General features: G+C 36.5%; 4 protein-coding genes across 4 annotated transcripts; all 4 read right to left on the bottom strand.

Moving 5' to 3' along the window:
- Window positions 1–1629: 1629 nt before the first annotated feature.
- On the bottom strand, window positions 1630–7570 carry LOC122583533 (putative disease resistance RPP13-like protein 1). The gene is made up of 2 exons (XM_043755926.1): window positions 3731–7570; window positions 1630–1749 (listed from the first exon to the last, which is right to left on the bottom strand). The coding sequence occupies exons 1-2, from the start codon at window positions 7568–7570 to the stop codon at window positions 1630–1632; spliced, it is 3960 nt and encodes a 1319-aa protein (XP_043611861.1).
- A 2653-nt stretch (window positions 7571–10223) lies between these two features.
- Window positions 10224–11363, bottom strand: LOC122584043. The gene is made up of 2 exons (XM_043756400.1): window positions 10986–11363; window positions 10224–10595 (listed from the first exon to the last, which is right to left on the bottom strand). Exons 1-2 carry the CDS (start codon window positions 11345–11347, stop codon window positions 10562–10564), a joined length of 396 nt encoding a protein of 131 aa, XP_043612335.1. The 5' UTR covers window positions 11348–11363; the 3' UTR covers window positions 10224–10561.
- A 78-nt stretch (window positions 11364–11441) lies between these two features.
- On the bottom strand, window positions 11442–14857 carry LOC122583531 (putative disease resistance RPP13-like protein 1). Its single transcript, XM_043755925.1, has 2 exons — window positions 11524–14857; window positions 11442–11482 (listed from the first exon to the last, which is right to left on the bottom strand). Exons 1-2 carry the CDS (start codon window positions 14855–14857, stop codon window positions 11442–11444), a joined length of 3375 nt encoding a protein of 1124 aa, XP_043611860.1.
- A 3626-nt stretch (window positions 14858–18483) lies between these two features.
- Window positions 18484–22185, bottom strand: LOC122583530 (putative disease resistance RPP13-like protein 1). The gene has a single exon (XM_043755924.1). It carries the CDS (start codon window positions 22183–22185, stop codon window positions 18484–18486), a length of 3702 nt encoding a protein of 1233 aa, XP_043611859.1.
- Between the last annotated feature and the right edge of the window lie 592 nt (window positions 22186–22777).

Genomic DNA, 22777 nt, shown 5'->3' with positions numbered 1-22777 from the left:
GAGACATATTCTTTGTTTCCGCAGGATGAGATCAAGAGGGTCAAGAGGGTGGTCGATAATGTTTTTGAGGCCGGTCACATGTTGGGTGACCATTGCACTTGGGTTGAATCGTACCACGACAATTGCGGGGAAGACAACACTACGTGGGAAGTCAAATGCCCGCAACATGACAAGTGGTGGCTCGATGAAAGCGCTTACTGTGCCATAGGAAAAATGTCAATAAAAGATGATGAAAAAGAAGAGTAATCGTATCATTATTATGTATTTCGTGTTCTTATCAAGTACTGCCTTTTTTAATTTTGTGTTTGTCTTTTATTTTTAAGTAATGTAATGTGTTTTAATTATAATAAAATGTGTCTTTCTAATTTTGTGAAAAATAAAAATGATAAAATAAAATAATGGATAAATAGTGGAAGAAGTGGAGGTTATAGAGAGAGGGTGTTCTTGAGATGTCTAGGAGAAAGAAAAACTGATGAATAGTGGAAGAAGTGGGTTCCTATGAGAAGGAGCATTAGACAATCGTTTTCAAGCATGATGCCAAGGACTTTCTTAACCAACTTTAAACCTAAAAAAGTAATGGTTTCATAAATGCACAACCATGAATTCGAATAGGAAGTAGGAAGTTTGACTTCAAAAGTCAACGTAAATATTTGTGTGGTAACTAGAGTAATGATTAATTGATTATATTACCTGCTGGCTGCTGCAAAAGCAACATTTTAAACCTCACTCTAACACTCTTTCAAGCTGGAAACATCAAATTCAGCTTTCTTTACCTCTAAACTTCATCACTATCTGTCAATTTTCGAACAAATAAAGCTAGCTGAAGAAGATATAATCGCACTAAAAGATATTGTCTAGTGGAATACTATTTTGATCTATATAGAAAGAAAAAGTAAGACACTTTTGAAATTATATATGTCAATGTTTGCTACAAAACTAAAAACCCATATGAAACTTTCAACTTTAGTCTACAAGTTCACACTAAGAGATATTGTCTAGCAAGCAGAATACTTTACCTATGGTGAGATATTCTTTCAATAAATCTGCACTTGCTAACTTCCCACAAGTGGAGGGCACAATCAAGTTTTATGCATTTCACAAACTTAGAAGAGCTAGTTTAATAATCATCAATCTTAGTTAGAACTAATTTGTTTCACATTTAGTTCATCGATATTATTTACTTCATATCAAGCAATCAACAAAGCTACCACTTCAGTCTTTTGAATGAGTTAGAACTAATTTGTTTCACATTTGGTAATTTTTTTTTCCGTGTTTTTCCAAATGTTCAACATTGCGGCTAAGATTTAAGTCATACTCTTCAACCTTCACAAGAATAGAACACTGAGCTTGAAAGTAGTTATAGTTAGTACACAAATTATACAATCAAAGGGATTCATTCCTTGAAATCTTCATTACATTACATTACATGGTTTTCAACAACAATCTAATTAAATACAGGAAGAACATACTTATTCAGGACTCCTACAGTTGACTTTTGCGATCTCCCTAAAAGAAGTAGATAAATAACGCAAGCAAATCCGCAACGAAATTTAGTTGATAATATATTACCTAAAACATCATAAACTGTGTTTTTTTGATGAGTTTCAACAAACATTTTTCTTGTTATTATCATAGCAGACAGTTCGGTTTCTTCTGATTCTCCTCTTCAAAAACAACTGTCAGCGTTGGAGATCGGCAAACATGGTAACTTTGCTTTAGCATCGAACAAACCCATTTCCCCTTCGCTCCCTGTACAAAACAATCAAACAAATAATTTAGATATTTTTTGTCTATGAAGAATTCCAACGAATTGCTGGAGGGCTTATTTATTTGATTATTGTGAAGTATAATATAATCATAAAGAGTTAATTGCAAAATTGGTCCTTGTGGTTTACACACTTTAGCCATGGGGGTCCCTTTTTAAGTATTGTTGCAATGGGGTCCCTGTTTTGAGAAGTTTTTGCAAGATTGGTCCCTTTCTAACAGAAACGTTAGTGAATGTCGTCAGGTCTTAACAGAAGAGACCATCATTGCTAGTAAACTCAGAAAGGACTCCTATTGCTTAAATGGAAAAACCATAGCGACCGATCTTGCAATTAACAAATTGATATCTTTTTTGATTTAACTCAAGAGATTGCAACATACAATTGTTAGCGTGTCAGATCCCTAATTAGTAAACTTATGTATACTCAAAAATTTTATAATGAATATGTGCCTTGTATAATTTTTTTACTTTAAAAAATAATTGATATATAAACATTTATTATGATTTATAGTTACGAAATTAGAGGTTGTATGTTTGAAATTTGATATTATCAAAAAGTAACCCTGTTCAAAAAATATAATTAACATATAGTGTTTTTTAGTTCCTTGTATAACATGCTAAACGTTTATGCAGTTGGTGGATTAATAAATATTAATTAATAAATATATAGTTAATTTTAATATAGATCATAACAAACTTTTTAATATGTTTTTTTATATATCAAGTAACACAGTTTGTTATTTTAAGACGTGAATATAAATTATTATGTGGATTTGATTATCGTATAAAGATTAAATGAGAAGGGTCCTTAAGGAGAGAAGGGAGCGAATGTTCGTTTTTTTTTTTGTTTTTTTAGCTTGTTTTTGAACTTTTTTCCTTTTTTTTCTTCCAGATTTTCCATTTCTTCTTTAATTAACTAAATTCATATAAAAAAATTTTTAAAAATTTAATTTTTTTTTGTAGGGCGTAGCCCGTAAACTATAGGCGAAGCCTTTCAGTTTATGGCGGAGCCATGATGACTAAGGGCGAAGTCCGTTAGGTAGATCACCCATCACCCCCTATGACCTATCACTCCCACCACCTACCCTTTATTAATATCCTTAAGGGCGAAACCCCTACCGTACACTTACATGTATAACTCAATAACTCGGGTTAGATATTTTTTTTTATTTTTTAATTTTTAAAATTTTTTTTTATGGATTGAGTTAATTAAAAAAAGAATGAAAAAAGTAAAAAAAAAAAAAAAAGCTAAAAAAACGGACCTTCTCTTCCTTCTCTCCTTAAGAACCTTTTCTCTAGATCTCTACTCTTTGATTATCATCAACAATTGAAGCATTTACAAATTTTAGAATATTTTTGTATAAATATGTTTTTAATAGTTTAATTATCAATAATCATGAAAAGTTAAAGTATGTTAATAGTTATATTTAAATTAAGTATTTATTAATTTTCATTCTTTTATAGAAAAGTTAAAAAGTATAATTAGGTATCTGACGCACTGACAATTGAATGTTGCAATATCTTGAATTAAATCAAAAAAGATATCAAGTTGTTAATTGCAAGATTGGTCCCTATGGTTTCCATTTTAGCAATGAGGGTCCTTATTGAGTTTACTAGCAATGATGGTCCCTTCTGTTAAGACTTGACGACACCCACTAACGGTCTTGTTAAAAAGGGACCAATCTTGCAAAAAATTCTCAAATAGGGACCCCCATTGTTAAAGTGTGTAAAAAACAGGGACCATTTTTGCAATTAACTCAATAATAAAAGAATACCAGTATGAAGTGTATGAGTGAAGGGTTTCAGAATATATCTTTTCATTTACTTAATTTATAAAAGTAATATACAACCATTTATGTAGGAGAGTGAGATGACATACCATGAAGTTATTTCTAGCGGATTATCTCTAAGCGTCGGGCAATTAAAAAAAACCACTTTCTGAAGGTGAGGGTGGTGTTGTAAGACCTCTGAAAGTGATTTCACTTCCGGAAATCCCCATATTTCTAGATAAGTTAGAGACGGTGGAAGAAGAAAACATGATGAGCTAATCGTATCATTGTGACCTTCCCTTATTATTCCAAATGAATCCACTGCACCACCTCCACATAACAATAACTGAACAAGCGAGGGTGGGTAATTTTGAATCCCCCACTTTGACATTGGTTTCTTTAAAAATCCTAATGATAATATCTTTAAATTAGGAGGCCACAACATCCCACGTGATGGAAATGAATACTCCATGTTTGGACAGTTAAATATCCGCAACTCTTCCAAAGATGTAAAACCTTGCAAATGCTCATAAGCTATTGACTTTATATTCTCGCAATCTTTGACCTTAATAAACTTCAGAGAGGAGGATGATGATGATGATGATGATGGGAGGTCCTCTAGCAATATAGAAAAGCTCAATGATATCATTGACTTACAACCATCTATCTCCAGCCTCTCAACACTCGTTGGACAACAGTAACTCTCCAGTGCATCACAACCCCAAAGCTTGACTTCTCTAAGAGATCCCTTCATGATGCCACTCCCCACATTAACCCCCTCTTTCTCACTTTTATTAATTGATTTCAACTTTGAACACTTCATTACTTCCAACTTTTGTAAACTCCCAAGAAACATGCATGCTTCCGACATGTATCTCAATTCCTGACAACCATTGATGCTTATATCTTCAACTGCCCCAAGATGTTTCAAGACTTCACTGTCCAGTTGAGTCAGCCCTGTAACTTTTTTCAACCTCAACGTACAGATTGATGAAGATACACCAGCCAAGCCTCTGAACGCTGCTTCAGGACATTCTTCTACAATTAAATCCTTAAGTGACGGCATGGAGCCAAATGATACCTTACCAAGTTTCGGACACCTTCTAAATGAGATTACACAACGACTAGGCAACGGTTGAGGAGTCTCGTCATCTTCACCAGCGCCGATCGACCATATCTCCAGACTTTCCATATCTTCAACTAACAATGATTCAAGTGATGGCATCGATCCAAATGATACCTTACCAAGTTTCGGACACCTTCTAAATGAGATTACACAATGACTAGATAACGGTTGAGGAGTCTCGTCATCTTCACCAACGCCGATTGACCATATCTCCAGACTTTCCATATCTTCAACTTCCAAAGATGCAAGTGCCGACATCGATCTAAATGATACCTTACCAAGTTTTGGACACCTTTTAATTGAAATTACACGAAGCCTGGGAAACGATCGAGGAGTCTGGTCATCGTCACCGGCACTGCCCGACCATATCTTCAGACTTTCCATATCATCAACTTCCAAAGATTCAAGAGATGGTAACATAAAACACATGGTCTGCATCACTTTCATGCTACTCAAACACAACTTCCGAAGTGAACTTAAATGCCCAAGCGTTAAATCTGTGCAGTTTTCCCAGCCTTTTAAAGTAAGTTCTGATAAATGATCAAATGATGTTGGATCCCCAAGCCAACTAGGATATTTCATTCCCCCATAGAAAGAAATGCTCAATTTTTTCAACTTGGAGGGAGGGCTTAGCTTTTCAAGTACCTCATATTCAACAGTTGCATTCCGGGAAGCATCAAAGGCATGACTCCATTCCATATCCAAATCATCAAGACCTATTTTTCCTTGTAAGTTTGCATCATTTGCTTCTATTGGATTTGTCACATTGTGTAACCCCTTGATGGAAAGTTCACCTTGGAGATTTGACAAGCCCTTAAGCTGTGATATTTTAAACTCATTACCTCTTTGGATACAAACCCCGCCAGGTAATGCGTGGAGACTCGTCAAGCGAGCGATCACTAAGGGCATGTTCTTCATCAATGGAGTACCAGCTATGTCAAGGTGTAGTATGCTTTCCAGCATTACTAAACTTCTTGGCAAGCTAGATAGATAATGACAATCACGAACCAACAAACTTTGAAGATTATAAAGTTTGCCGACTTGTTTTGGTATTTCTCGGATGCGGGTTTTAGAAATATTAAGGAACCTTAAATGCTTGAGATTACCTATGGATTTCGGTATCTCTATGGTTGAGTCATCAGTTAAGCTCAACACCCTTAGGAACCGAAATCGAGTAAGTAATTTGAAAGCATAATGGCCCAAATCATAAAGTCTTGTGTCATGACCAACATATAACAATGTTCTCAGGCCTCTAGTTGTATGTAGTTCCTCCATCTTTGTATATCCTGTGAATGAAAAGTGACGAAATTTCTCAAAATCTTCGTTCTGACCATTTGTATCAACCTTTTCATCCAACATATAGTAAAACTTTCCTGCAACGCTTATGGCCAAGTCATTCATCAAGTCATGCATTGTGTATCTTGATTTGTCAACAGTTGAAGGCTGAAAAAAAGACCTTGACAACAGCTCTTGAAAATACTTACGACCCAAACACTCCAATGGTTGATTCTTGTGCCTTGGTTGGGACAGAAACCCTTGTGCCATCCACTTTAGGATAAGTTCGTTCTTATCAAAAAGGTGGTCCTTTGGATACAAGGAGCAATATGCAAAGAGTTGCTTTAGATGTGAAGGGAGATGATAGTAGCTCAACTTTAGTGCCGGAAGAATACCACTTTCATCCTCTGAACTCCATATCTCGCTGTTCAACAGCGCCTCCCATTCAACCTTATCATTTCCCATTGTCTTCAAGACCCTCCCAATTGTTACCAAAGCCAAAGGCAAACCGCCACACTTCTCAACGATAGCTTGAGCAATCATTGAAAGCGATGGATGTTTGTCAAAGTTATGTTCTTCAAGTGCATACTGAGCAAACAAAGACAAAGCGGTCTCATCTGACAAAACCTCCAGATTGTGAGGTTGAACCGAGTTCATCACGGATGCAACCGTGGTATTTCGGGTTGTCACAATAACTTTACTTCCGGGTTTCCCTACAAGTGGCTTTTTGAGGGCTTCCCACTTCTCGTGGTCTTCGTTCCAGACATCATCTAGAACTAGTAGGAACCTTTTCTCTGATAGTTCTTTTGCCAGATCTGTATGAAGTAGATCTAGATTAGTAAATGTTTTGTCCACCCCGAATAGAGCTTGATAAATTTGCTTGCTAATACTGAATACATCAAAATCATCAGAAATACAAACCCATGCTCTGAGTTCAAAGTGATCCTTCACCTCCTGGTCATTATACAAAAGTCTTGCAAGAGTTGTTTTTCCAATCCCACCCATACCAACTATTGACACAATGCTCGTCACATTTTGATTACCGGATGCTCCTCCTTCACCCCCCAACAACTTTCCCAGCAATGCCTTTTTGTCCCCTTGCCGACCCAATGGATCCGACAAATGAGGCAGCAGTGAAGTTTCCTCTAATCGTTTCTTTGTTCTAGATGATGTTTCACCATTCTTATTTAAACCCAGACTCACACTCAGCTCAAAAAGATCTTGCAATCTAGTGGTAAGCTCATCTAGCTTGGAGCTCATCTTACGACCATACATGATGTTACAAGGAGTGTAGCTGGTACAACAAGTTGGGATCATCTTCCGTGCCTTACTGCTAATTGTGCTTCCATCCGACTCTTTCAAATTTCGCTTGATAGCTTCAGTGGCGATGTCATCAAGCACATCTTCAATGTCGTAAACTAAATCCTGGAGCTCAACCATCCAAAGTTCAACTAGTTTTTGTGTAATTTGCTTCTGGGCTGCATCAGCAAGGACAGCTTGGATCATGGGCAAAGTTCTATTCCATTTTTTCAATTGAGAATCAATTCCTTGAGATTGAACAAACTTCATAAAGTCACCAGCGAGTAACTTCTCAATCAGCACAGTCACGACAGCGCCAACAACGAGTTCAGCCATTATTGGATTTTAACTGCAAAAAAGATGGTAAAAATGTTTCTTTGTTTGTTTTGTTCTGTTTTGGTGGGTGTTATGTTTTCAGATGTTTGTATACTTGCATATTTATACACATTGTTATGGAGTTTATAAAAACTAAAAATTTAATTAGTTTTGAAGCATATAACGTGTTCACATGCAACTTGGATATATAAATTACACAAAATGCGTTTAGCCAACCACTCTCTATTTAAATAATCCTTTATGCAAGACTTTAAAACAAGTTTGATGCTGTATTTTGTTTTATCTTTTATCATTTATTAAGTTTGATGCAAGACTTTGATTAGTAATTTTGACGCATTTAACGTCATGTTCACTTGTAAGTTAGTTCTAATAATATTCTATCACACCCAGATGTGACCATTTGCATATAAAACTAGAAGTTTGATGCAGTATTTTATTTTATTTTTATCATCTTCTAATAATTTTGGAAAAGGACTTGTTTGCCTCTTTGTACAAGTGAAATGTAGAGTGGTAAGTATTTCACGTTTGGTTCAGTGATTCTATTGGAGTTGAGTATGAAGTTACGTTGTATTTGAGTGTCAAAAACTATGTTTTGAAAAATTCAGTTCGATCGATCAGAATTACCTCCATTGGTATTTATGGGATCTAATTTCCTTCAAAAATTTGTGACATTACTTTGCCACGAATTAAAAATATAAAAGTTCTAAGCTTGGTTACTTAATAAATGATAAGTAATCGTTATGGTCTGAAATATGAAATAAACAATTACGAGTAATTAACTATATAAGCCTACAAAAATTGAGATCTACACATCTGCACATCTAACCAATTTCAGGAATCCATTGTGGCGGTCCCCCTGGAACCCATCGGTCCAAATGCTGGAGAATTAAACCTACTGCTACTCGAGTATGAACTGCTGAAACACACATTTTATATGTTGGCGTTTCAGACAATAATAACAAATTAAATGCTCGTTGTGAATGTGATGAAATAAAATGAAAGTTCATGTTTGTGCACCTTCATGTAAATATGCAGGTATCCGTAACCTGCAAGAAAAATCAGTGTAATCCTTATTGATCACGAAAGAATGGGGTGATATTTGTCTATATATATAATTACTCCCCATTTTCATTACTGCAAATCGGCAATAGTGGCCCATTGTGCTATATATTTGATGATTCAGGTTCTGATTTGTCTTCACTGGGCTAACAAAACATTTGAACCTTTAATTAAGACACAAATGGACAATTGAGGAGGGTAAGGTTACCAATATACTTTGACTTTAAAAGATGGGGTAGTCTTTGGCGGATCTTTAAACTTCGGGCATGACTCAAGATAAAGTGGTTTAAGGTTGTGTTACATCAGAAATATAATCATATTCTACTACACACGTACAGATGTGTCCATTTGCATATAAAACAAGTAGTTTTGATGCAGTATATTATTTTATTTCTATCATTTTTAAAATAATTTTGGAAAAGGACAATTATATTGTTTGTTCATTAAGGTTCAATACAAACATATCTGTGACATCAGTTTTCCACAATTTTAAAAAATAAATGTTCTAACCTTGGTTACTTTATACATGATACTAATCATTATTGTAGCCAAAAGAATCAACTATACTAGCCTACATAATGATCTCCAGATCTGCACATCTAGTAATTACCATGTAAAAACCATCGCCAACATCAAATACTCGATTCCAGGAGTCTATTGTTGCGGGGGTGCACTTCCAGTGGGACCTGCCAGTCCAAATGCTGGAGAGGACTAAACCTACCAGCAATCGAGTTTGAACTGCTGACACGCCGACACACATTTTATATGTTGGCATTTAAAGGAATAATAACAAATTAAATGCTCGTTGTGATGAAATACAATGAAACCTCATGTTTGCTCACCATCTTGTAAATATGCAGGATCCCTAACCAGCAAGAAAAAGACAAATATCTGTAATTCTTATTAATCACGAAAATGAGGCTGCTATTTGTCTATATAATTACTCTCCATTTCGGTTGTGGCAAACCGGCAGGGGTGATAATGGCCCATTTTGCTATAAATCGGGCGATCTAGGTTGTGAGTTGTCTTCACTGGCTTACAAAACAGTTAAACAAAAAGTGGATTTAACGTGGTGTTTTAAGACTGTCAAGTATTAATAATTGAGGAGGGTTACGAATATATTTTGATTTAAAAAGATGGAGTTATCTCTGGCGCTTGAACATACTTTAAGGAGGGTTATCAACAATGTTGTTAGCCTAAGATTCATATGCTTATAAGAACTAATTTAACTATCATCAATCATTGTCAGAACTAAATTTGTTTCAAATTTGTACCATTGATATCAACTATTCAACAGAGCTACAGAAAGACAGACTATTGTAACTTTCTATTTCTTTTCGTTTTTTTTTTCTCAAATGATCAAGATTGGGGCTAGTTTCGAGTTATATTCCACAATCTTCACGGGCTTAGTACACTAAGCTTAAAAGTGCTTACAATCAGTACACAGAATCATTAAATCAAAGGGATTCATCCATTAGAATCTTCCCCATAATATATCATAAACTATTTTTCTTTGATGAATTACATCAAAAAATGCGCGGGAGGGGCTAGTAAAACAACCAACAACAATACGTAACAGCTTGAAAAACCCGGTGATTCGGCTAAGATTTATTCCTTGAAATCTTCATTACATTACATTGTTTTGAACAACAATCTAATTAAATACAGGAAGAACATACTTATTCAGGACTCCTACAGTTGACTTTGCGACATTATAATCTCCCTAAAAGAAGTAGATAAATAACGCAAGCAAATCGGCACTTAAATTCAGTTGACAATTTATTACCTAAAACATCATAAACTGTGTTTCTTTGATGAGTTTCAACAAACATTTTTCTTGTTATTCTCATAGCAGACGGTTCGGTTTCTTCTGATTCTCCTCTTCAAAGACAACTGTCAGCTCTCGAGATTGACAAACCTGGAAATTTTGCTTTAGTATCGGACAAACCCAAAATCATTTGCCACCCTGCACAAAGAAATTAAACAAGTAATTTAGATAATTTGTATATATAGGATTAGTGGTTCTCAGACCAAGATTGCTAGATTACTAACATATTGTATTTTTCCGTATATATATATATATATAAAACAAACCAAAAACGAAAACGAAGAAAACACACAAACATGAAAGGCGAAAATTAATGAGTGAGTTGCAAGAAACCTAGTCTTTTTGAGGAATTTCAACGAACAGCTGGAGGGCTTATTTATTTGATTATTGTAAAGTATAATATAATAATAAAATAATACCAGTATGAAGTGTACGAGTGAAGGGTTTCAGATTCAGAATATATGTTTAATTTTATTAGTAAAAGTAATATACAACCATGTATATATGTAAGAGAGTGAAATGACATACCATGAAGTTATCTCTGGCGGATTATCTGTAAGTTTCGGGCAGTTAAAAACAACCACTTGTTGAAGGTGAGGATGGTGTTGTAAGACCTCTGAAATTGATTCCACTTGCGGAAATCCCCATATCTCTAGATAAGTTAGAGACGGTGGAAGAAGAAAACATGATGAGCTAATCGTATCATTGTGACCTTCCCTTATTATTCCAAATGAATCCACTGCACCACCTCCACATAACAATAACTGAACAAGCGAGGGTGGGTAATTTTGAATCCCCCACTTTGACATTGGTTTCTTTAAAAATCCTAATGATAATATCTTTAAATTAGGAGGCCACAACATCCCACGTGATGGAAATGAATACTCCATGTTTGGACAGTTAAATATCCGCAACTCTTCCAAGGATGGGAAACTTTGCAAATGCTTATGAGCTATTGACTTTATATTCTCGCAATCTTTGACCTTAATAAACTTCAGAGAGGAGGAGGATGATGGGAGGTCCTCCTGCAACATAGAAAAGCTCAATGATGTCATTGAATTACAACCATTTATCTCCAGCCTCTCGACACTCGTTGGACAGCAGTAACTCTCCAGTGCATCACAACCCCAAAGCTTGACGTCTCTAAGAGATCCCTTCATGATGCCACTCCCCGCCTCTTTCTCCCCCTTATTAATTGAGAACAAGTTTGAACAGTACCATATTTCCAACTTTTGTAAACCCCCAAGAAACCTGCATGCTTCCCAAATGTATCTCAATTCCTGACAACCATTGATGCTTATATCTTCAACTGCCCCAAGATGTTTCAAGACTTCACTGTCCAGTTGAGTCAGCCCTGTAACTTTTTCCAACCTCAACGTAGAGATTGATGAAGATACAGCAGTCAAGCCTCTGAACACTGCTTCAGGACATTCTTCTATAGTTAAACCCTTAAGTGACGGCATGAAGCCAAATGACACCTTACCAAGTTTCCAACACCTTCTAAATGAAATTACACAAAGACTAGGTAACGGTTGAGGAGTCTCGTCATCTTCACGAGCACCGATCGACCATATTTCTAGACTTTCCATATCTTCAACTTCCAAGGATTCAAGTGATGGCATCGATCCAAATGATACCTTACCAAGTTTCGGACACCTTCTAAATGAAATTACACAACGACTAGGTAACGGTTGAGGAGTCTCGTCATCTTTACCCGCGCCGATTGACCATATCTCCAGACTTCCCATATCTTGAACTTCCAAAGATTCAAGTGACGGCATCGATCCAAATGATATTATACCAAGTTTGGGACACCTTCTAAATGAAATTACACGAAGCTTAGGAAACGATCGAGGAGTCTCGTCATCATCACCGGCTCTGGTGGACCATATCTTTAGACTTTCCATATCATCAACTTTCAAGGATTCAAGAGAGGGTAAGTACATACAACTCACGATCTGCAGCGCTTTCATGCTACTCAAACACAACTTCCGAAGTGAACCTAAATGCCCAAGCATTAAATCTGTGCAGTTTTCACAACCTTTTAAAGTAAGTTTCCATAAATAATCAAGTGATGTTGAATCCCGAAGCCAACTAGGAGATTTTATCCCCCCGTAGAAAGAAATGCTCAATTTTTTCAACTTGGAGGGAGGCCTCAACTTTTCAACCACGTCATATTCCACAATTGGATCCCGAGAATCATCGAAGTCATCACTCCATTCCATATGTAAAGCATCAAGACCTTTCTTTTCTTGTAACTTTGCATCTTTTGCTTCTGTTGGATCTATCACATTGTGCAACCCCTTGATGGAAAGTGCACCTTGGAGATTTGACAGGCCCTTAATCTGTGATATTTTAAACCCGTTACCTCTTCGGATACAAACCCCACCAGGTAATGCGTGGAGACTTGTCAAGTGAGCGATCACCAAGGGCGTGTTCTTCATCAATGGAGTACCAACCAAGTCAAGATGTAGTAGGTTTTTCAGCTTCACTAAACTTCTTGGCAAGCTAGATAGGTAATGACAATCACGAACCAACAAACTTTGCAGATTATAAAGTTTACCGACTTCTTTTGGTATTTCTCGGATACAGGTTTCAGAAAAATTAAGGTACTTTAAATGCCTGAGATTACCAATGGATATCGGTACCTCTGTGATTGAGTGATCAGTTAAGCTCAACACCCTTAGGAACTGCAATCGAGTAAGTAATTTGACAAGAGCAATGTCCAATCTATTATATCCTGCCCGATAACCAACAGGTAAAAATGTTCGCAGGCATCTAGCTTTATGCAGTTTCTTGAAATTTATATATTCTGCATCTTTTTCACCTGTGAATGAAAAGTGTCGTAACTTTTCAAAATCTTCAACCTGACCATTTTTATCAACCTTACAAAAAAACTTTTCTGCTACGCTTATGGCCAAGTCATTCATCAAGTCATGCATTGTGTACCGTGCGTTGCGAATTGTTGAAGGTTGAAAAAAACACCTTAACTGAAGCTCTTCAAAATACCCATGACCCAAATTCTCCATTGATTGGCCGCCCGTTGATTGGGGCAAAAACCCCTGTGCCATCCACTTTAGGACAAGTTTGTTCTTATCAAACTGGTGGTCCTTTGGATACAAGGAGCAATACGCAAATAGTTGCTTTAAATGTGAAGGGAGATGATAGTAGCTCAGCTTGAGTGCCGGAAGAATACTGCTTCTATTCTGTGAACTCCATATCTTACTGTTGAGCAACGCCTCCCATTTAGCAACATCAATTCCTTTCGTCTTCAAGACCCTCCCAAGTGTTACCAAAGCCAAAGGCAAACCACCACACTTCTCAACGATATCTCGAGCAATCGTATAAAGCGATGGATGTTTGTCAAAGTTTTGTTCATCAAGTGCATACTGAGCAAACAAAGACAAAGCGGTCTCATCTGACAAATGGTCCAGATTGTGAGGTTGATCCGAGTTCATCACAGATGCAACCGTGGTATTTCGGGTTGTCACAATAACTTTACTTCCGGGTTTCCCTACAAGTGGCTTTTTGAGGGCTTCCCATTTCTCGTGGTCTTCGTTCCAGACATCATCTAGAACTAGTAGGAACCTTTTCTCTGATAGTTCTTTTGCCAGATCTGTATGAAGCAGATCTAGATTAGCAAATTCTTCGTTTTTCTTACATGCAGCTTGGTGAATAGCCTTGCTAACATTGAATACATCGAAGTCATGAGAAACACAAACCCATGCCCTGAGTTCAAATTGATTCGTCACCTTCTGGTCGTTGTACAAGAGTTGGGCAAGAGTTGTTTTTCCAATCCCACCCATACCAACTATTGACACAACGCTCACATTTTGATTACCGGGTGCTCCTTCATCCCCCAACAACTTCAGCAGCAATGCCGCTTTGTCCCCTTCCCGGCCCAATATTTTAGACACATCAGGCGGCGGCAGTGAAGTAGTTTCCTGTACTACTTCTTTATTTGTTCTAGTTGATGTTTCACCAATCACATTTAGACCCAGACTCACTCTCAGCTCAAAAAGATGTGTCAATCTAGTGGTGATCTCAGCTAGCTTGGAGCTCATCTTACAACCATACTTGATCTTATGAGGAGTTGGGACATACTTCAGTACCTTAGGTTCTTGCAAGTTTCGCATCATAGCTTCAGTGGCGATATCATCAAGTGCATCTTCAATGTCATATGCCAAATCCTGTAGCTCGACCAGCCACAGTTCAACTGGTTTTTGGGTTATCTGCTTCTGGGCTGCATCAGCGAGCAAAGCTTGGATCATGGGCAAAGTTGTCTTCAACTTTTCAAGCTGATGAGAATCGATTCCTTGAGATCGAGCGAATTTGATCAACTCATCAGTGAGTTTCTCAATCAGAACAGTGACAATGGCTCCAACAACCAGTTCAGCCATTGGATTTCAATTGGAAAAAAAGATGGTAAAAAACTGTTTGTTTTGTTTTGTTTTGGTAGATGTTATGTTTCAAATGTTTATACTTGCATATTTATACACATTATAATAGAGTTCATAAAAAATAAGATAATAATTAGTTTGAAGCATATAACGTGTTCACATGCAACTTGGATATATAAATTGCGCAAATTTACGTGTTAAGCCAACCACTCTCTTTATAAAATAATCCCTGATGCAAGACCTTTTTTGATACATTACGTATCAACTTGTAATTTAGTTTTTGTTTGTTTGTTACATCATTAATCTAATCATATTCTTTCACACACAGAAGTTGGTCCACTTATATAAAACAAGAAGTCTGATAGATGCAATATTTTCGTCATTTTCTAATAACTTGTGAGAAGGATCGACTAAAATGAGTTTGGTCTCCGGCCACTCTCTTTTAAATAATCCATAATGCAAGATTTTTGATGTCTTTCTATGTAAGTTAAAAGTTTGTTTTTGTTTGTTTGTTAGATCATAAATAAATTTAATCAATTTCTATCAGCTGTCTATATATAAACCAACAGGTTTGATGCAGCATTTTATTAATTTCATTTTGTTAAAATTTTTTTTGGATAAGGACTTAAATATTGTTTGTTTCTTTGTACATGTGAAATGTATTTAGCTTGGATGTGTAATTATCATTGTACTTGCGTATACCGTCTTCGTTACAATATGCAGTGTTAATTAGGCGTTTCATGTTTTTTTTTTTAACAGCGAGTTAATAATTTCCTTCAATAAAAGAAAAGAGGTTTAAGAATTACCATTTTTGCCTTTTGCTCACCTTCCTGTACATACTCAGAGAAGAAACTTCTCAAATCCTATCAATATCCAACATTCAATACGTACTGTAATATCAACTAGTTTAAACTTAATCATCAATCTTAATTTGTTAGAACTAATATGTTTCAAATTTGTACCATCAAGTATTCGACAGAGCTACAGAAGACAGACTATTGTAACTTTCTTTTTTTTCTTTTCATGTTTCCCTTTTTCCAAATGATCAAGATTGCGGCAAAGTTGTAAGTTATATAAGCTACACAAAACGCATTTAGCCAACCACTCTCTTCTTAAATAATCCATGATGCAAGACTTTTTGATTCCTTTCTGGCTTTTTATGTAATTATTTAACTAGTTTTTTTTGTTTGTTACATCAGAAATCTAGTCATATTCTACTACACACAGATGTGTCCATTTGCATATAAAACAAGTAGATTTGATGCAGTATTTTATTTTTTTTCTATCATTTTTTTTAATAATTTTGGAAAAGGACAATTATATTGTTTGTTTATTTGTACAAGTTTAAATTTAAACATATTTGTGACATTATTTTTCCACAATTTTAAAAATAAATGTTAACCTTGGTTACTTAATACATGATAACTAATCATTATTGCAGCCAAAAGAATCAACTATACTAGCCTACATAATGATCTACAGATCTGCACATCTAGTAATTACCATGTAAAGACTGTCGCCAACATCAAATACCCGATCTCAGGAATCTATTGTGGCGGGGACGCACTCCCTGTGGAACCAGTCAGTCCAAATGCTGAACTGCTGAAGGACTAAACCTACCAGCAACCGATTTTGAACTGCTGAAACACACATTTTATATGTTGTCATTTACACAATCATAACAAACTAAATGCTCGTTGTAATGATATAAAATGAAAGTTCATGTTTGCTCACCTTCATTTAAATATGCAAGATCCATAACCTGCAAGGAAAAGACGGTGTAATCCTTGTTGGTCATGAAAGAATATAATGGGGTCATATTTTTGTATATAATTTCTCTCCATTTCGATTGTGGCAAACCGGAAATAGTGGCCCATTTTGCTAAAGTGGACGATTAAGGCTGTGATTTGTCTTCACTGGGCTAACAAAACATGTGAACCAAAAGTGGACCGAAAAGGGTGTTTTAAGACCGTTACGAATAACAATTGAGGAGGGTTACCAATATACTTTGACTTCCACAAATTGATGACGTTGTCTCTGGCAGATCTCGGGCATGACTCAAGATAAAGTAGTTCAAGGTTGGGTGCTTGTCAAACTTTTGTTCCTCAAAGACAGAACTGTTTCATTTGACCAAACCTTGGTGTTCCTGGTTGTGATAATAACTTCACTTCCATGTGCCCCGACAATGAAAGGGCTTCTAACGAGATCCCGTTAGACGTCTAGATTAACTAGGAATCTTTTATTTGATAGTTGTTTGACAGGATCATATACAACCAGTTTGGTTTCAAGCATGATGTCAAGCACCTCCTTAACCAACTTCAAACCTAATAAAGTTGATGGTTTCATGAATGCACAAACATGAATTCGAATAGGAAGTAACAAGTTTGACCTCAAAAGTCAACGCATATATTTTTGTGTTAACTAGAGAAAATTACCTGCTGCAATATTAGACAAACAGACAAATTTAAGAAAGAGATGTCCAAGCAACAGTTAAACCTCACTCTCTCAAGCTGGAAACTTCAAATTCAGCTTTCTTTACCCCTAAAGTTCATCACTATCTGTCAATTTTCAAACAAATAAGCTGAAGAAGAAATAATCTCACTAAAAGATATTGTCAAGGAGAATATTATTTTGATATATATAGAAAGAAAAAGTAAGACACTTCTGAAGTTATATGTCAATGTTGCTACAAAACTAAAAAAGCATATGAAACTCCCTAATTTTAGTCTACAAGTTCATACTAAGAGATATTGTCTTCTAGCAGTTACAAATATCCTTCCAATAATTTAGCACTTGCTAACTTCCCACAAGTGCAGGGCACAATCAAGTTTTATGCATTTCACAAACTTAGAAGAGCTAGTTTGATAATCGATATTAGTTAGAACTAATTTGTTTCACATTTAGTTCATCGATTTTATTTAGTTCATATCAAGCAATAACAAAGCTACCACTTCAGTGTTTTATATGAGTTAGAACTAATTTGTTTCACATTTGGTATTTTTTTTTTCTTTTTTTGTGTGTTTTTCCAAATGTTCAAGATTGCGGGTAAGATTTAAGTTATACTTTCAACCTTTACAAGATTAGAGCACTGAGCTTGAAAGTAGTTACAATTAGTACAGAAATCATAAAATCAAAGAGATACATTCCTCGAAATCTTCATTATCTCTATATATGACATGGTTTCGAACAACAATCTAATTAGATACAGAAAGAACATACTTATTCAGGACTCCTATAGCTGACTTTGCAAAGTAGATAAATAACGCAAGCAAATCGGCACCAAAATTCAGTGGATAATTATTACCTAAAACATCCTAAACTATGTTTTTTTAACGAGTGTCGTCAAACATCTTTCTTCTTATTCTCGTAGCCGACAATCCCTTCTGATTCTCCTCTTCAAAAACAAGTATCAGGTCTCGCGATTGACAAACCTGGTAAGTTTGCTTCTGCATAGAACAAACCCAAAAGCTTTTGGCTCCCTGCACAAAACAATTGAAAAAAACATGTGTCTTTGAGGAATTTCAACAAACAGATGAAGGGCATATTTAATAGTAATGTATGTATTTATTTATATGTAAATAATATATACTCTTAACTATTTTCATAAAGAGATTGAGATGGCTTACCTATGATGTTGAAGTTGTCTCTGGCAAATTATCTCTAAGCTTTGGGCATCCCCATTTGTAAAAATCTTGAAGGTGAGGGAGGTTTTGGAAGACCTCTGAAACTGATTCCACATCAGCAAAATCCCATATTTGCAGAAAAGTTAGAGATGGTGGAAGAAGAAAACATGATGAGCTAATCGTATTATTATTATCATAAATATTGTTATTATCTTGTGCTTCTTCCATAAAAGAAATTCTAAATGAAACCACTCCTGAATTCCTTCCATGTAAGGATAGTTGAACAAGTGAGGGCGGGTAACTTTGAAACCCCCACTCTGACAGTGGTTTCTGTAATTCTCCTATTGACAACTTCCTTAGATTAGGAGGCCACAACCACCCACGTGATGGAAATGAGTCCTCCAAACTTGGACATATACGTATGTCCATTTCTTCCAACGATGCGAGACTTTGCAAATGGTCTTGAGATATTGACTTTATATTCTTGCAATTGAAGATCTGAAGAGTCTTCAATTGAGAGGATGATGGGAGGTCAACCTCCTGAATTTTAGAGAAGCTCAGTGATGTCACTGAATCACAAGAACTTATATCCAACTTCTCAACACTATTGGGACAGCAATAACTCTTCAGTGAATGACAATTACCAATAGTCATTACTCTAAGAGATCCGCTCCCAACATTGATTGATTGCATCTTTGGACAGTAATGTACATAAAACTTTTGTAAACTCCTAAGAAACATGCATGCTTCCAATTCTGATTCCCACGGGTATATCAATTCATCACATCCCCATATCCATAGTTCTTCGAGTGTCCCAAGATTTTTTAAGACTTCTCTGTCCAAATGAGTCAGCCCGACAATTCCATGCAGCTCTATTTTACGGATTGATGAAGATACACCAACTAAGTCTCTCAACACCGCTTCAGGGCATCTTGTTAGAGCTAAATCCTTAAGTGACGGTAGCAATCCAAACGATACCTTACCAAGTTTCCAACACCGTTCAATTGAAATTTTACGAAGACTAGGAAATGATTGAGGAGCCTCGGCATCGTCACCACCAATGGTCGACCATCTCTCCAAACATAGCAGATTCTCAACTTCCAAAGATTCAAGTGATGGCATCAATCCAAATGATATCTTACCAAGTTTCCAACAGTCTTTAATTGAAACTGAACGAAGACTAGGAAACGATTGGAAAGTCTCGACATTGTCACTACCGCCGGTCATCCATGTCTCAAGACATTTCATATTATCAATTTCCAAAGATTCAAGTGAACTCAGATGCCCAAGTGTTGGTAAATCTTTACAGTTTTCACACCCTCTTAACGTAAGGTTTGATAAACCATCAAATGATGTGGGATTGCCAAGCCAACTAGGAAAGTCCACTCCCCCATAGAAAGAAATGCTCAGTTTTTTCAACTTAGGTGGAGGCCTTAGCCTTTCAAGTACTACATATTCGATAACTGGATCCCGGAAAGTATAAGAGAAATCACTCCATTCCATACGCAAATCATCAAGACCCTTTTTTTGTTGTAAATTTGCTTCATTTGCTTCGTTTGCTTCAGTTGGATCTATGACATTGTGCAACTCCTTAATGGAAAGTGTACCTTGGAGATTTGACAAGCCCTTGAGATGAGATAATTTAAAGCCGTTACCTTTTTCGATACAAACCATAGGTAATGCTTGGAGACTCGTCAAGCCACCAATCACTAAGGGCGTCTTCTCCAACAATGGAGTACCAGCCATGTCAAGATGTCGTAGGTTTTTTAGGTTTACTAAACTTTTTGGCAAGCTAGATAATTCATCACAATCACGAACCACCAAACTTTGGAGATTATAAAGTTTACCGACTTCTTCTGGTATTTCTGGGATGTGGGTTTTAGAAAAACTAAGGTACCTTAATTGCTTGAGATTACCAATGGATCGTGGTACCTCTGTGATTGAGTAATCTGTTAAGCTCAACACCCTTAGGAACTGTAACCGAGTAAGTAATTTTTCAAGATCGCCCAATGTATATAATCTTGCCCAATAACCAACAGCTAAAAATGTTCTCATGCATCTAGCTCTATGTAATTCCTTTAACTTTCTATATTCCGCATATCGTTCACCTATGAATGAAAAGTGACGAAACTTCTCAAAATCTTCGCTCCGGCCATTTGTATCAGCCTTATCATCCAACATAAAGAAAAACTTTCCTCCAACGCTTATGGCCAAGTCATGCATCAAGTCATGCATAGTGTATCGTGAGTTCTCATCTGTTGAAGGCTGGAAAAAACATCTTAACCGCAATTCTTCGAAATACCCATGACCCAACATCTCCATTGATTTGCCGGCCCTTGTTTGGGACAGAAACCCCTGTGCCATCCACTTTAGGACAAGTGTGTTTTTGTCAAACTGGTGGTCCTTTGGATACAAGGAGCAATATGCAAACAATTGCTTTAGATATGAAGGGAGATGATAGTAGCTCAGCTTCAGTGCAGGAAGAATACCACTTTTGTCCTTTGAACTCCATATCTCACTGTTGAGCACCTCCTCCCATTCAACAACATCATTTCCCTTTGTCTTCAAGACCCTCCCAATTGTTACCAAAGCTAGAGGCAAACCACCACACTTCTTAACGATACCTTGAGCAATCGTAGAAAGAGATGGATGTTTTTCTAAGTTTTTTTCTTCAAGTGCATACTCAGCAAACAAAGACAAAGCTATCTCATATGGCAACACTCCCAGATTGTGAGGTTGAACCGAGTCCATCACTGATGCAACCACGGTGTTCCGGGTTGTCACAATAACTTTACTTTCGCGTGCCCCTACAAGCAGCTGTTTGAGGGCTTCCCACTTCTTGTGGTCTTCGTTCCAGACATCATCCAGAACGAGTAGGAACCTTTTATCTGATAGTTCTTCTTTCAGAGCTACATGAAGTAGATCTAGACTGGTAAATGTTTTGTCCTCCCCAACTACAGCTTGATAAATTTGCTTGCTAATACTGAATACATCGAACTCGTTGGAAACACAAACCCATGCCCTGAGTTTAAAGTGATCCTTCACCTTCTGGTCGTTGTACAAGAGTCTTGCAAGAGTTGTTTTTCCAATCCCACCCATACCAACTATTGACACAATGCTGATTCTAGATGTTCCTTCATCCTCCAACAACTTCCCCAGTAACGCCTCTTTGTCCCCATCCCGGCCCAATATTTCAGATACATTAGGCAGCAGTGAAGTTTCCTCTAATCGTGTATTTGTTCTGGTTGATGTTTCACCATTAATCACCTTTAAACCCAGACCCTTTCTCTGCTCGTAAAGATGTGCCAATCTAGTGGTAATCTCATCTAGATTGGAGCTCATCTTACGACCGTACATAATGTTATGAGGAGTTGGGATCATCATCAGCAGCTTACTGCTAATGCCTGTGCTTCCATTACTAGATTCTTGCAAGTTTCGCGTAACAGCTTCAGTGGTGATATCATCAAGAACATCTTCAATGTCGTAAACCAAATCCTGAAGCTCGACCAGCCACAGTTCAACAAGTTTTTGCGTAATTTGCTTCTGGGCTGCATCAGCAAGCACGGCTTGGATCATGGGCAAAGTTTCCTTCCATTTTTTCAGCTGAGAGTCAATTCCTTGAGATCGAGCGAACTTCATAAAGTCACCAGCGAGTAGCTTCTCAATCAGAACGGTGACAGCAGCTCCAACAAGGAGTTCAGCCATTGGATTTTAATTGGAAAAAAGATGGTAAAACTGTTTGTTTCTTTGTTATGTTTTCAAATGTTTGTACTTCCATATTTATACACATTATTAGATTACACAAACGCGTTTAGCCAACCACTCTCTTTTTTAAATAATCCATGATGCAAGACTTTTTGATACCTCTCTATGTATCTACCAGTAATTATTTAATTAGTTTTGCTTGTTAATTACATCACATATCCAATCTTTCATATTCTTTCACATATAGATGTGTTCACTTGCTTCTTAGCCAACAAATTTGACGCAGTAATATATTTTACTTTTATCATTTTTAAATAATATAGTTTTGACTAAGGACTAAATATTGTTTGTTACTAATTTCTAGAAGTCATATGTAGTCATGTAGATGATTTATTCCTAATTAGCTAGAGTGATGGGTGTCTCACGTTTCGTTGAGTCATGAGTGATTCTAATGAAGTTGAGTATGAAGTTACGTTGTATTTGTGTGTCAAAAGCTATGATTTGACAATTCAATTCGATCAGAAATCCATTGATATTTCCGGATACGAGTAATTTACAACATAGTTGTCCAAAAATACATGCCCACCTTTAG

Source organism: Erigeron canadensis, chromosome 9 (assembly GCF_010389155.1).
Source record: "Erigeron canadensis isolate Cc75 chromosome 9, C_canadensis_v1, whole genome shotgun sequence".
NCBI lineage: Eukaryota > Viridiplantae > Streptophyta > Magnoliopsida > Asterales > Asteraceae > Erigeron > Erigeron canadensis.
The sequence above is the reverse complement of the archived record's forward strand: the minus strand, read 5'-3'. Positions and strand labels throughout refer to the sequence as shown.